The 16,491-nt window shown below is 35.8% G+C and overlaps 1 protein-coding gene across 3 annotated transcripts in view; it reads right to left on the reverse strand.

Annotated features, from left to right (window-relative positions):
• Positions 1–16,491, reverse strand: part of LOC131044117 (uncharacterized) — a 341,446-nt gene that overhangs the window by 19,938 nt on the left and 305,017 nt on the right. Inside the window, exon 16 of one of the 3 annotated variants that reach the window (XM_057977369.2) lies at positions 14,192–14,283. The exons of 1 other annotated variant lie outside the window; for it this stretch is intronic. In XM_057977369.2, the coding sequence (XP_057833352.2) occupies positions 14,192–14,283 (92 nt within the window). The remainder of the gene's footprint in view (positions 1–14,191; positions 14,284–16,491) is intronic. One more of the 3 variants, XM_057977370.2, reaches the window with a different exon arrangement.

The raw sequence follows: 16,491 nt of genomic DNA on the forward strand, positions 1-16,491 counted from the left end.
TTCATCAGCAGGTGAAAATCATCCTTCATTCAAATCCTACAAACACTCGTGGGGATAAACCTTATGCAATCTGCTTCGTAGCTCTTGTGAGAAAAACGACAACTTTGGTCCTCGTGCGACCTTTAGGCGCACTGCTCTTGCTTGGTGGGCTTCGCCAATTTCTACCACCTTACGCCTATCCAAAGCAATTTTTAAAACTTCGAACAAACTCTTGGCACTTACGCCCGAGGGCTAGACTAGTCGGGAGGATTCATCGGCTCTTTTCTTTGACATCATCACTTTACGGACTAGTCGCGGACTCGCTCGGAAAGACGCGAGATACTCTGCGTGAAACTCAGCAGGGCAAAGACGAAAGGCTCAAAACAGGAAGGGGGGACCCTGTCGGCAACAGGGAGCATGTGCAATGCACAACAGATTGGAGGTTTCAAGGGTCAATTTCAGTGCTGCTATTGACCGTACGGGGAGGTTGTTGTATGGTTGGGGTGCCATTGGGTACATGTTGTGACGTTTTCACACATCGCCCCATTGCAAATGGGGACCCATGTTTTTTGCTCGTTTTGTTCGTTTTCGCTTTGCTTTTTTAGGGTTTTGTTAGTTTGTTAGTTGTCTGGATTTAGGGTCAAGCCTTAGGGTTTTAATTACCGTCTTTTCAGGCCAGAATCCAGTCAGTTTTGAGAGCTTTTTGAGCTTCCTTTCGTAGAATGCAAATTTTGAATGCAATGAATTCGCCAAAATGGTCTAATTTTCAACTGGAATGTTAATGCAGAGCTTAAATTTGTCTAAGTGTCGAAGATGAAATGTGAATTTTTGTCCAATTGAATATTTTTGACCAAATTTTGACATTTTTTATTTTTGATCCTAGGCATTTCAAATGATTTGTTTTCGCCTTGTGAAGTGTTAAAATGTGTAAAATCATGTTATTTTGGCCTGTAGGAGCAAAATCGCTCCTGTCCCTCAGTGAAGGACGGGAGCTCGTTTTCAAATATTTTACTATTCCTACAGGGTCAAGATGAATTACGAATTGGAAGTGATGGAGAAAGGCGAGATCTTTCCATTGAATATAAATTGAAGATTTTCATGAGCACAGAAATGCCTCCAGGGGAAAAATCGCTCCTGTCCCTCAGTGAAGGACCGGAGCTTAAAATCAAATATTGCTTTGTCCTTGCAGGATTTTAACGTCTTGACGATGTGAAAAGGTCCAAAGAGGTATATTTTATCAAATGAATATAACTTGAAGTGCTGTCGGGGAGATCAACAGGATAACAAGTCCGGCTTGAGTAAGGTCCTGACCCTGAAATTTGACTAAGTCTGGAAACTGAAAAAACCTCCAAAAACTAGATTTTGCAATATAACTCCTGGAGGTCTGAAACCACTCTCAAACATCCTGAAAGTATATATGGAATATAACTTAAAGTATAAGTGAAAGGAAATGTCACTTATACTTAAATGTTATATTCCATAAAAGTTATCCTGATAGAGAGTGCGAAAAGTCAAATTTCGCTCCCGTCCTTCACTAAGGGACCAGAGCGAAAATGCTTAGTTGAGCCATTCCTGACCTTGTTTGGACGAATCGAGACATCATAGGCATGGTGAAGGACGAAATGATAGAGCATCCAGACTTGATCAAAAACAATGAAATGATGAAGTTTTTGCCTAGAGGGTCAAATTCGCTCCTGTCCCTCACTGAAGGACCAGAGCGAAATTCTTCATAAGGTACGATCTGGGCAAAGATCAAGCAAATTTTATGTTCGAAGGCAAGAAAGGAGGTCAATCGAACCCGTTGAAGACAAATTGAAGATTATCAAACGTCAACAAAGGACCAAAATGCTTAAGTTCGCTCCTGTCCCTCAGGAAGGGACCAGAGCGATTTTTGTTGTAGATGATTTTCTCGCCAAATTTCAACCGATCTCAAGGCATGAATGAATGAAAGGAGGCATTGCGAATCCGTTGAATATAATTTTCGAAGGTGATGAAGTGAAATGAGGCCCACAAGAGCAAAATCGCTCCTGTCCCTCTCCAAGGGACCAGGGCGATACAATAAGTATGTTGCCTTTTCTTCAAGTTCAAAACCGTTCCAAGTCAAGGTGAAGGGTGGCAAAGGCGTTTCGAAGCGTCTCCATCAAGCACAAAGCATCAAAAATTACCAAAGATGAAGGATTTGCACCAAATATCCTAATTCGCTCCTGTCCCTCAGGGAGGGACCAGAGCGATTTTTGTTGTAGATGATTTTCTTGCTAAGTTACAACCGATCTCAAGGCATGAATCAGTGGAAAGGTACATCACGAATCCGTTGAAGATAATTTTTGAAGGATATGAAGTCAAGTGAAGCCTACAAGAGCAAGATCGCTCCTGTCCCTCTCCAAGGGACCAGGGCGATATCACATCTTAAAGACATTCCTTCGCACAAACAAGTCAATCAAACTTGAAGGACCCAGCTAAAATGCCGATTTGAACGTAAGGATCAAGATTTTGAACGTCAAAAATGCAAGGATTAAGACCAAATTGATGGATCGCTCCTGTCCCTCAGTCAGGGACCAGGGCGATGAGGTACGTATCTTTCTATCTTCAAAATATTTTGGCATTCAAACAAGTTTTTGAATTTATTTAAATACTAAAAATCGATAACTTTGAAAATTCAATTAAAATGGCATTTAAAATTTGCGCAAAACATTAATTAATTATTTTTGCCTTGTAAAAAAAATCGAATTTATTAATTAATAAACAAGGAAATTTAATTAATTAATTATTGTTTGCAATAAAATGGAGCGCTTGAGTTTATTTTATGAAGGTCGGCCCTTGTTATTTATTTAAAAATCATTTTAATTGCCTCATTTTGCAAAAAGTCGGCCTAAAGGGGGTGAATGGTATAAACGCTTATAAAGGGAGGTGAAAGATTTTTTATTTTCACATTATCATTTTTATCATCTCAAGTGCGATTTAAGGAAGACAAAGGGAGAAGTGCGAAGTTGTGTTCAAGGTGGTGCGAATTTCATTTCAAGCTAGGAGGTGCGAATTTATATCCAAAGGAAGGTGCTAGTATTATCCAAGGAAGTGCGAACTTGTCCAAGGCATTGGAGATCACGTCAAGGATATACTAAAGGTGGCGAAATTGCTATTTTGAAGAGGAGATCACGTTGAACACATCTAATATCAATTTTGCCTAGGCAATTTCATTCATTTTGCATTCTAGAGTTAGTTCTCTAGTAAGGTATGGCAAGATCTCTTGTTTTAATTTCGAATTTTGATCGTCATTGCCTTAAGCTTGAATTTTGAATTTTGAATTGTATTAGCTCAATCGTCATTTAGGAAATGATAATTCAAGGACTAATCATGAAGTTTCCTAAAATTAATTTAATCTATGCTATTCATTGCAAAATCATGTTACTAATTTTGAAATGTTGTGTAGGCATCAAATGGAGATCTCTTCAAGGAAAATCAAGCCGGATCAAGGACGGTCTTCGCCAGGACGATCAAGCTAGGACAAGGGCGACCTCTTCCAATCTAGCGTTCCAAGGCGAGGTACATCATCCTGCACATCAAGGACAAAAGGAGTTAGGACAAGAGTTAATTAAAGATAGCCTCTCAACGACATCAAATTGAATATCTAGCAAGCTACAAGTGTCAGATGAGGTGGCATCCTAGTCATCACGTCTCCAATCAGTGAGGTCCATCTCAGCATGTCCAGATTCAATGTACTTAACTCATGGAAGGTGGCACAAACTCCGATGTACCTACCCCGGCTATCCATTGGTCGATTTTTCTAGAAGGGACATGTGTCCAAGCAATACAATTTTATCATTGGTCAAACATTAAATGTTATGTAATGGTTGTAACAAACCCTAATTAGGGTTTTCATTGTAAAATCTTGGCCATTGATCTTGAATTGATCTAAGCCATCAAATTGTATTGTGGGCACTATATAAGCCCAGGCATTTTCATTTTGTAAGGGCTAATTAGCAATAGCTAGAGAATTAGAGTTAGAGAGATTAGAGGATTAGAGATAGTATAGAAATAGTTGAAAGTAGTTAGAGAGTAGAATAGGAGGACAAGGCAAGAAATTGTTGCCATTGATTGTAAACAAACTCCATTTTCATTGAAGTAATGGTGAAATATGTCGTTTTCTTGCAATTTGCATGGTTTCTTGTTGAAGTCTTCAATCTTAGATGGTAGATAATTAGATGAATGGAGGAAATGTGCTTGATTAATGGTGAAATTCGTATATCCATACTACTAGCAGTTTGTTGATTGCAGACTTGCCTTGTGTAGTCAACTGGAATCATTCAGCCTAAGCTCAATTTCAATTTGTTGCCTCTTCATTGATATGCATCAACTTGGATGGTGTTTGTGCCTGCGGTGATGATTTGAACATCATAAGGCTCCCTTAGAAGATCGCACTAGTCTTGTGTAGATGTTCCATTGATGTCAAAACAAGATCTAGTTAGAGTTTCATCAAAAATCAAGTCATTGCTCCTACATTCTTAGTATTAGGATTAGATCCTCTCTTCGCCCTTATCCTTTTTTCATTTTTTTCAAATCTAAGTTAGTCAGAGCCTGTGTCCAGCAAAGCAGATCGGAAGTTCAATCATCACATGTAAGTCCCCTTGTGATCCCAGCAAATCACATCATACCACTGGAGCTTGTCCACATGTAGAGACCCTACATCAAAGAACCTTGGAGTCTACCTAACTGATCCTTTACGCGAATCTTCAGCAGTTAGAGACTATTTTCTCAAGAGAGGATAAGATGCCTTTAGGTATTTTATTCTGTGTATGATTGTGTATAAAATACACGTCAACAGTACATTACAGTGAAAAAAAAAAAAATGACGACTAGATTGACAATTCATTTGATGGAATTTGGAGCTAGGACGCCGAAAAATTTAGAGTGGAGAAGGTTTTTGGCATCTTAAAAAAACAAAACACCGACAAAAATGATGTGCGCCATGGACTTCCGTGTGGTTCTGAAGGTTGTAAATTGGTGTGCGCCATGGACCCCGCAAGGGGCAGCACCCCTCGACCCCGCTGGGGGCATTGGCCCCAGACCCCCAGTCTATTTTTGAGCTACAATACACTTTTGAGTTGGGCAAAGGGCATCAGAGAAGTCACGGTAAGTGTTGGGGTTGTCCTGTACTGTGAGAAAGAAGCTTGAAGCTAAGCATTGGCGGGGAAGCCATAAGACGTAGAGGGAGACGGATTTGGAGGTTGCGAACAAATAGAGTTTGAAGGAAGGCATTGCAAGAACGCGAAGTCGTACGTCACCAGGGAGTTATTCAGTTCAGTTATCAGCCTTTGGGGAGTGTGACAGAGGATTTGAGGCGTCTCCTAGCCTTTGTGCCAGAGGGTTGTGGCCACTTCCAGGCATGAATGGTACGCTTTGAGGAACTCGGAGTATGTCTCGACTGGACGTGAGGTTGTCTTGGTGGATGCACAGAGGGCTCGGGAGGAGTTGACCACTAGGTTGGAGGCACTAGTAGCGTGAGACTTAGCTCAGTGTACCCAAGAGTTGGATGCCAAGAGGGCAGTGCGAGTGGCTATCGAGGACAAATTGGCTAGGGAGACAGTATCATTTGAGTAGCAGTTGGTGGAGGCTGTAATGTCCCTTCCTAATTGATGAATGCAGCTATGTTGCTTTATTTTTGCACAGCGGAATTGGATGTAGATATTGTAAGATTCCTTACTATTAAATCAGTATAGTTGCTTATCTTAATTGTTCATTTTGGATTTAATAAGCTAATTCCATTATCTATCCCAGAATGATTGTACAAACCGGATTTATTCATTAATTATCTCTTCTCTTTTCCAAAGGAGACAGCAGATGGTAGGAGTGGTTCATCATGCCAAACCCAAACCCAGGAGCAGTCACATGCCCTCCTGGCCTACTGGTTCATCCTTACACAGTGGGTGGAGTATTTGAGTGGGCAATCTACACCCCTACAGATCCCCTCTCCCTGCACTTTGTTTATGATGGATCAGATTTATTAAGTTATTACTTATGGTGGCAGTTGCACAAATTATATTAATGATCTGCTAGTATCAGTTTGCATACCCCTTATATGTGTTTTCATATTTATTATACTATAAAGACAGAATACGATTCTTATGGGAAACACGCTGTATTACATCATGTTCTACGTTATTGTTCATCCACAAGCATATTATCGAATTATAAACACTGTATATTATTGTATCTTTTAATGGCATATTATTTCAGTTTTATCATTTGTGTGTGACTATTCATGTTTGTGCCATATTGTGACTGTTCTTTACCCTCTAAGGTACGAATTATCCTTAGCGTTCTGTTATATCATAGTTCTTATGCATTCTGTGAGAGGTGAGAAACATCCCTGGAGCGACTTTAGTCTTTCTAAAGCCTAATGCTCTCTGCCATGGTTCTTCCTCTCTCTTTTTTCCCAAGAAACATACCATACGAATTCAACTAGAAGCAGCTTATAGTATTATCGTAACTTATCGATGCAGTTTAATGCTGTGTAGAACCTGAGTGCTCAAATTCCCTCTTGTTTTTACTATCGCGTGCTTCAATTCTCCTTTCTTCTTGTCCCCCGTATGAGACTCCTGCCCATGATATAGTAATCAGGGCTGGTCTCCATGGTCACGTCTATGGTAGAAGGGATGTGGCTCTTATTTGAGACATGTCGATTGTCCAACTACCCAGTCTAGGTCGTGCCTGACTGAGAAGGTGCTTCCCATGTGGTGGCTAAGTTTATATATTAATTTCATAGTCAACAATTTTATATTCGGTAATACATCCATCTTAGTTTGCTAAATAGTAAGGTATTGATTAATGTAATACATCAATAAATAATTTTAGTATAATAAATAATAGGACATTAATTAGTGTAATACAAATTAATATTAAATTAATATTCAATTAATCTTTCATTAATAAATATTAAATTAATAATAATTATTTAATTCAGGTTTTATATTCGCTCTTCTTAAGTGTGGTTTAAGGAGAGCATAAATAATTTATATCGGTTCTATTAATGGCATTGTATTAATTCGATATTATTTCAAACAATACTTATAATGTATTTTGACAATTCATGTTTATATTTTATATTTATTAAATAACACGTTATATGGTAAGTGTAATATATTCAATATATCTATTTTATGTTTTAATAGTATTTTATGGTAAAACTTCTTTAATAGTTAATATAATATTAATAATTGAAATATGAACATTATATTAAATAATAATCATAACAAATAATAAACATTAATAATCATATATTAGAGGAAAAATCGTGAAGTCTCATAAATGAGACGATTTTCCAATATTATTAAATGTTAACTAATAAATGTTTTAATTATCGTCTTTATTTAATCACAATAATCCAATGTCCAAAAGGGGTTATGACAGAGGCTGAGACTGAAAAGCGTGTTTTGCAGACAAGTTTGGTTTAGGCACAGGAGGACTGTGATGTCAAGGAAAAAAAAAAAGACCTCCTTGTGGAAGCAATAATGGTGAAATCCATACTTGAGCATTGGATGGTAGCAGAAAAGGGTTTTTAGGCGAGGATGCAGCAGGTGTGGATGCAGTAGGTGTATGAGTTCCGGGCTCGACTGGCGTTAGCAGTTCCTGCAGTTCTATACCTTGATTCTGTTTAATGTATGAACATCATCTCTATTTTGTATTATGTCGTCCGAAGACAACTTCTTTTCTTGGGGGGGATGATGTTGTCGGGAATAATCATTATGTTATGTTGTCGTCGGTAATTATGGGTTACGTCAGTCAGTTAGTCTTCCCGAAGGGCAGTTGGATGCGATGGTTGGTCGCACCCCTTCGGGTATTATATATTGCATACCTTTCCTTCAAAGTAGCATTAGGATAGTCGTATCTGGGTGTGATGTTATAAGCGCTTGATGTACATGGACTGTTGAATTAATACAGAGACTGGTTCTTTAATATATTTCCATTATGTTCTGTGCATTTACTTTCTGCATTTAATCGTTTACCCGTATGTAATGAGATTATGACAAGGCCACTCTGTAATTTCTCTTGTCCGGTCTGATGTAAATTCTTGATGTTTATAGCTCAAGGAATATCAACAAACAATTCACATACAAAATTTTAGCTTGCTGGTCTGAGTTATCAGTTGGATAACTTTGCGTGTTATTGACACCAAGGCACAAGAAATGCTTTGCAAATGATTTCTATGATATCTAAACTATAAAATCAATGCATTAATGGCTTCTTTTGATTTTCCCAATGTATATACATGAATTTCAAATGAAAAATGTGCACCTACAGCCAAAAGACATTTTCACAAACACTTGGCATGCAAACTGCTATTATCATTGACATGTCATCAAACAATGGCCTGCAACTTATTCCTCCTTTATTGAATGCAATTTCCAAGTACAATCAATCAAGCTTAAGCTTGCAAATGTATGCATGCACCCCTGAATCTCAGGCAAACATATACAGCTGTCTATGGTAATAATAACAATAATTAGTTTGGCAATACAATCAGCTACAAATCGTAGAGAGAACCTGTTTGGAAGATCACCCAATGCCGATGTGAAGAAGCAAGCAATACCCAATACAAATGCCCATATATTGTAGTGGTACTGTTCACGACCACTGTTCATGTCACCTTCAAACTTAGGAAAGCCTTAAACATGATGGAAATTATGGTCTAGTCTGAGGAAAATGATTGGTCAAATACCCAAAACGATTTGTCCCTTCTATCAAATGCAATGAACATAAATGTGAGTCTCATGTGGTCTAATCAACCTTCATGGCAGACCTGTATAAATCTGAGAACCACCATTAAACTTCACAAAATCATCTCCAAATTACTCCTAAATGGAGCGCCTATCAACCCTCAATAAATGGATGACAAAACTGAAATCAATCAACCCACAAATAAAGGCACCATACCAAACCAAACTCCTTGGATGCTGTAACAAAGCTCAATAAGCCCTATGTGAAAGACTGAAGTATCTTCCACCACAATGCAACCCTTCGGAGGATCTTTCACCACCTCAGTTATGCCAATCTCCACAAAGCTCATAAACACAAGAGATGTCAAATAGTTGATGCCAAAACAATGAGCCTCACCCTCTATTTATTCTTTTCCTCACATGGGTTGGCCTCCTTCTAGAAGATTCTCTTTTATAAAATAATATTTAATTGCACTTTAGATAATATTAAATTATCATTAAAATATAAAGTGCAATTGACTTCATATGTGACATCATAGGTGAGAATACATTATCTCACCAAAATTCATATAAAAACAAAATGTGAAGCCACAAGCAGCTGCCCATGCGACCCTCTCATCAACTCCTTTGGCCTACAAGGGTCAAGCAATAGGCCAAACTCCTCTACAAACTGATCCTCATGAAAAAGGGGACATTACACACTCGTTGTTCAAAAGCTTCTATGCTCTGTCATCTTGTTGCAAATTTGTTGACATCATTTATGAAGTCACGAAAACAATTGAAAAACACTCTATTCTTAACAACTTTTTGCGATTTTTGTACAAGAAGTCTCTACGTTTTAGTATAAACTTGAGACTATGAGGTCTTTTCTTGTGATATCGATAAATGGTCTTTAGTTTATGAACTTCAGATCTATCAAACATGATTGATCTCAAGATGGTAACTGCCTATTGTTTCTTAATTTAATTCCAAGGGGTTGAATAGTTAATCCCTATTTATACATTGGTTATGTAGGTTTGCTCGTAGGATGGCAGGATTATGCTCTGATGCCACTTGAGATGACCCCTTCCTAAATTCACCCTAAAAACATATATTAACAATAATTTTAGGATTTAAGAATGGGAGCTCATCCTTTATACAAATTGACTTTTTCCATATTACCCAACCATAGCTAATATTATGCATACCTATCAGTCATTTACCTATACCAATAATGAAATGTTAAAAATATTTTCACTTAAGATGGATAGTTTGTTAATTTGCCGTATGATTTACTTCCCATGGATTGCATGAGACTCCTCTTCCCTATTCTGCTAAACCTTACAAGATGGAAGATTTACTGTGCCAAGGGTGCATGACATAGTCTACATGCGACTCCCTCAGGGTCTACTACCTGTCTTGGGACATTTTCACCATGTGACCAATTTACTCTGCCTTTCCCTCACACATTCCCTATCTTTGCACGTATTAGAGAAAGACAAAGAATCAGATCACTGCAATCTATGGGTTCGACAGTAGCGGATTAGTTCATTATAAACATAAATAAGTGCTACCTTATAACTGGTTTTTAGATATAGTTGATTAGTGTACTCTCCTTATGTTGACTCCTTATTGCTGGCTGTTATTCCATGATGAGGATTGCATGATCCTCTCATATCAAAGTGATGGTACTTCACTTGTATCCTTCCTATTCTCTTCCTATCTATCTCCATGTCTCTATATATCTTTCAAATGGATGATGAGATATATTCATAAGGCATGTCTCATGCCTATTCATAATTATCTTCCTTCCTTCATACTAATCGCACCATTTCATGGCAGATGGTGACTGCCAACTTACATATATTAATCCTTGTACATATATTAATCGCTGCCTTTGGTAATGCTAATCACACCCCTTAGCCTTTGTTGGTTAGTGATAATTCCTTGCTTAATTATGCATATTATAATTATTGTTGATAGTTAGCTTTGACCTGTCTTAATCGGTATTGATTTGTTATCTAACCATTGTCTTCTCAAGTCGTCGGCTTCTCAATTTATCGATACTCGCCAATATTCTTGTAATCATATTCGATTATATGTCTTGATTGATCGATATCCTGATGCTGTCACTAATTCGATGTGCCTGATCTTAATTGATATTGATCTTTGTCATTGATTATGCCCCATATGGTTTCGATTTCTGTAATGTTCGGGATTACACATCCATCACAACATATTGCTATTTTGGCCAAAAACGTTACGCCTTCCTGTTTGCTGACTGGGATATAGTCGAATCCATTGGTCAACAGTTCTTGGAGATGCATTATGATTCAATGTTATTGTTCTCTTATGTTAGGTGGTATTTGTCATGTTGGGTGAATGTTAATCTCTAATGTAATTGTTCTTCACCCCAATCATTATCTGATGCATAGATTATAACTAACGATAGTCTGTGGCCTTAATTGCTATTCCTTGTCAACTCCTGTAATCTCTTTAAGTTGTTTTTTAACATCATTTGATGTTTGTCATTACTTTGATAGTATGTTGAGTCGATAATTGTCTTGAACATCATCCTCTCTCATGCACTTACCTTAGTCAGTCAATATGTCGTAATTTCTTGTAATCTTAATGCCATTATCCTTTTAGTAGCAAACATGAGTTGTTGATAATAGAGTGATTATAATGATCACTCAACATACAGTTTACTTCTCCATCACTAATTCTTGGCATGGTGGGGAACATAACATTGATAGGTTTGGATTGTCTTCGTACTTCATTGGAGATTATATAGGACAACAAGGATCACTATATCTTTCATATCGCCTGTCAAGTACTTCTCAATGAATGACCGAAACTATAACACCAATGTTGTATTTGCCATTCATTAGTGCCAAAATATGTTTCGCTACCTTCGATACCATAGTTATCTTGAGGATATCGCTGAGGATTGATAATGATATGAAATTGTTATTAAATCAATCATGATGTATTGATGGTCTGCTTGATGGCATGTTTGATATGGGTGTAACCAATTGTTCCCATTGAGTAGCCTAATGGTTCGATAGCATTTGTTGATTGGTGTAGGTAAAGGATGAGGACATCACAATTTATTTCCATGTATCTTTATTTTCCCTTTTTGTAATGTCCCTTTTTGGTGATTTTCCCTAATTCAGTCCTTAAACAAGATTTTTACTTAAGATGAGAGTTTATAATGTATAAATGATATTTTTTATTTTAAACTGAATACATTTCATTAAAATATTTAACTTAAAACTCTAGAAATAGCTCGAAGGATAGAACTTATCTCGATAGTCTCCTCTGATTTGAGCTGATCATAAATATAGTAATATCTCTCCCCAAAAATCTGATCATAAATGTGGCTATGTCTTCCTCCAATTTCTGCTGTATACCAATGTATTGTATATTCTCCCCTCCACAATATTAACACTTTTATGTATTTTGATATAACCCTAAATTGCATTTCATATTTTTCTTTGATGTTTATTCTTCACATATTTCCCTACTACGCCTTTGAAACTGATATAATTCTGGTCACTAGTGGGATACCAAGATATCACCATCTTGTCCTTATAATCTTTCGTATTCACTTTCAGAATTAATCTTCTATATATTGTATTCACTCCCCATCTCTCCCCCCTGAAGTTATTCTGAATGCCTTCTTATATATTGTAATTGGAATGATAAGTTGTGGAAAAAGACATGACTCATACCTATTCGTTATTACCACCTAATCGCATCATTTGATGATAAGTATTGATTTAGACTTTCATAATCGGTGTCTCTCTTTAATAATAATTGGTTGTAAACAGTAGAAAAAGAACACTTTTATTTATACATGAAAATATCTTAATTATTTTCCAGATCGATATCTTCCCTTCATGAAACGAAGTAACACAAGTTTAATTCACACGATATAGGAAACACAGACAACAGATTTATACATTTCTTATTAGCATACAGAAATCGTAACTTTTCCGTTGTGGATTGAATGCAATGTATGGATATGATTTTGGTCTTATTAAATATTATTATTAATAAATATTTATTAATGTCAGTCAAATATTATTAAGTCTCCATATCTTAATCGTACCTTTCCTTGTTTCTTTTATACATGTTTGCAAAGGCAGACAAATCTGACATGTGTTAGATTTGGTCTGCCACTAGGTGTTTATTTAATAGTTATTTAATAGTAATTAATATTGACTGGAAATCAATATTTTATTTAATAATTTATTACTATGGTATTTAATAATTTATTATTATAGAGATAAATGGTTATTCATTATTCAATAATAGATTGCTAAATGAATGGTTAATCAGTATTAAATAAGTGTATTGATATTTAATGTAATTTAATGGTAAAACTTCTTTAATAGTTAAATTAATAATTGAAATATGAACGTTACATTAAAATAAAACAATAATAATAAATAATAATCATAACAAATAATAAATATTAATAATCATATATTAGAGGAAAATCGTGAAGTCTCATAAATGAGACGATTTTCCAATATTATTAAATGTTAATTAATAAATGTTTTAATTATCATATTTATTTAATCACAATAATCTAATGTCCAAAAGGGGTTATGACACTTTTCCTTTACAAGAGATTAGTGAGAGCCCATCAAATTCAAGTAATTGGCCTTTAAAATCTTAGAGGTTGTTTTGTAGGTCAAGTCACAAATTCACAAAACATCACCTCAGTAATTGAACTATAACAATAAGATTGCATACAAAGTACAGGTTTGTTATGAAACATGTTAAAAGGGTTAACTGTTTCAATTAATACAAACACTAGAACTAGTAAACAACAGTAGGTTGTTGGTAATCAAGATTTTGGGCTACCTTTGCAAATCTAACTCATGTTACAAATGCAAATGGGTCATTATGAGGCTTTATGCTTTGACTATACCCACATTTTATACCAATTCATATAGTTACAAAGTACATAAAAAACATGCACGCGAAACTACAGATTCCAACATATGTAAAAATACAACAATCTAAATAAGAATGGGAAGCATGTGGAGAATGGTTAAGACATGCATAAGTAAAAGGAAAACAAAAGTCTCTCAATTGGTATCACAAACAAATCAAGGGAAATTTTTTTTAGGCACGTGACCAATATGATCATAAAAATTTCAAAACTTCCAAAGTATAGGGCATTTGAGATTTTACAGAGAATGTGCTAGTTCAGTTTTATTCATGATATTCCAAGGTTCAGATATGGGAGCCCTAGGATAGTCCGTTAAGGATTTGAAGAAAAATACCCAGACTATTGGTTTTCTTCTAAAATAGGAACTTGGCTTAAAGAATTGAGTAGTGCCAGACTGCAGATCAGAGAAGCTCCATAGTTTATTACATTGATGAAAACAAGTTACCAATTTTACTAATATATCTTAAGGCAAACACAAAGATGCTTCCAGCATGCTAGTTTGACTTAAGTGGACTTGAAAAACCATTAATAAAAAATTAAGACAATCATATATTACCTGTCACTATCCACGTAACAAGATGATTTATAGCCCGGAGAAAAATCTAATATATTGATTCCATAATCCAAGGCAGAGCCTGCTACATAAATCTAACACATGAAATATTAGATGCAAAATTAGGAGGCATTAGAAAATGGAGATTATATTAAATTTATAAAATAATACTTTTTGAAGGAAAGACAAAGTATGTCTGACATTATTAACAATGTAAAATACATTTAAAAAATTAAAACCACTGATTATTGAAGTATAAAATAGAAGGTCTATGATATCCCTACTACAGAGAATGAAATATAACACTGGAAAACAAAGACAAAGAAGAGAGATTACCTTTATACTTATCTTAAACTGAATTTCTAACTGTCAACTAACTCATAACTACCAACTAACTAAAAATTTTAATAGCCAAGTATAGATATGTTGATTGGATACACTGTAATATCCTCCCTGAATGGTCGTGCATTGTACAACATAAAGCTTATCTGTGAACATAAAGACTTTTTCTAGTACAAGTTGTTTGTGAAGATTGGTTGTTTGCTCTGGTCACGCAATATTGTAACTTGTTTCTCAGATGTGAGTGACCTGTCAGATATATTGAAAATCTAATTTATATTTGCTTTGTAAATGCATGAAAGATTGGAATCTTGGTAGTTGTATACACCTTGATTTCCAAAATTATCCAATGTTATGAAAGATCCCCAACCGAATCTTTACCAAATCTGATCCAAACTCTGATGTTTTTGCAAATGTTTGTTTGCTGAAAAAGTCTTTGGCCAGCATATGATAAAAAGGGGTTTGACTGATTTTCTTGTTTTTGTTTGATTTTTGAGTGTTTTTGAATGATTTTGAATGCTAAATGAAAGAAATGCTGATACAAAATAGAATGCATAACACACAAAGAAGAACAAATAAGATGACTTTCTTTCACTTAAATGGCCGATGTACATACCATTAGCTGAGCATATAGGTTTGATACACATTTCCAGCTAACTGAATATGAAGATCAGCTCCAATATTAGCTAAAAACCCCAAATACAACCTAGGGTTTGATGCCCTTATTTCCAAGATGGAACGGCTCGCTGAAATAATGCTGGAAATGAGTTGTAGTGACCTTTAGAAGGTCTGATCTGCAATTAGTTGAAGAGGATGTTGATGTGATATCTGCATGAGATATCTTTCTCACTTAATAATTCATGGTTGAATTTAATGAAATAAATAAATAAGTGAATGAGGCCGACTCATGGGATGAGTCGCCTCATTCACCTCAATAAAATAGTTTATATTTTAAATAATACAAAATTCTTAAGAGGCCGACCTCTAGTGAAGAGGCACCTTATGCGTATATAAGGAGGACAATCTCATTCATACCAAGGATCGAATTAAAGAAGAATTAAAAAGAGCAGAGCAGATCAAATTATCATTATTGCAAGAGAAGATCGAATTGTAAGAGCAGATTGATATCCTCATAACTGCAGATTGCCTTGTGTAGAAGGTGAACCTATTAGAAGGGCAGATCGATCTTGTTTGAAGGGCGTACTCTCTCCATCTTTTTCTCATTATGCTTCAAGGAGTGAAGCAACATGTATTGGGCTTGCACCTTACTCTTGTTGTACACCATTATTGCTATTCATATTTGATATACAAAGGAGATATACTTTTGTTGGGTTTTTCTCCCTCGAGTAGGAGGGTTTTCCCAAGGTATCTTGTTGTGTTCATTGTTCATTGTGTTGCCCTTTCTAATTTCTCTTAATCTGATAATAAACAACATGGTATTAGAGCTAATTTGATTCTGTGTCTATTCTATGGTAAAATGATTTTCTTATTCCGCCGAGATCTTTGGCACTTGGTATTAAATTTTGGATTGGGCCATATGTTGTGATATTAAAGGCAACATAGCAGTTAGAGTGACGAGGTGTTCAAACGTCAATCTGTCAAAGGTTACAAACTACAGAACATCATGGGTTGGCAGACAAAGAAAGATAATTTACAATCGATTCATATCTAAGTTCGATATATTGAAGGTTTATATTTGTCATTATTCTAAGTGCAGAGGAGTTTAATAAATCAAAGTCTAAAGTTGAGTGATTAACATTTCTATAGTTTGGCTCTTAGATACGGCTATTTCCTCTCAAGTGTTTGATGCGCTCTAAGTCTTTCCGTAGCTTTCCTGTATACAAAAATGCACCAGTCAAGGGCTAACGAAGATCAATTGTGAGTGGCGGTATGTTTTGTTTTAAGGAAGCAAGGCAAATTCCATATTGAGAAGCTTGTGACAAAACGTGATTACTACCTAGAAT

The sequence above is a fragment of the Cryptomeria japonica genome, chromosome 4 (assembly GCF_030272615.1).
Source record: "Cryptomeria japonica chromosome 4, Sugi_1.0, whole genome shotgun sequence".
Lineage (NCBI taxonomy): Eukaryota > Viridiplantae > Streptophyta > Pinopsida > Cupressales > Cupressaceae > Cryptomeria > Cryptomeria japonica.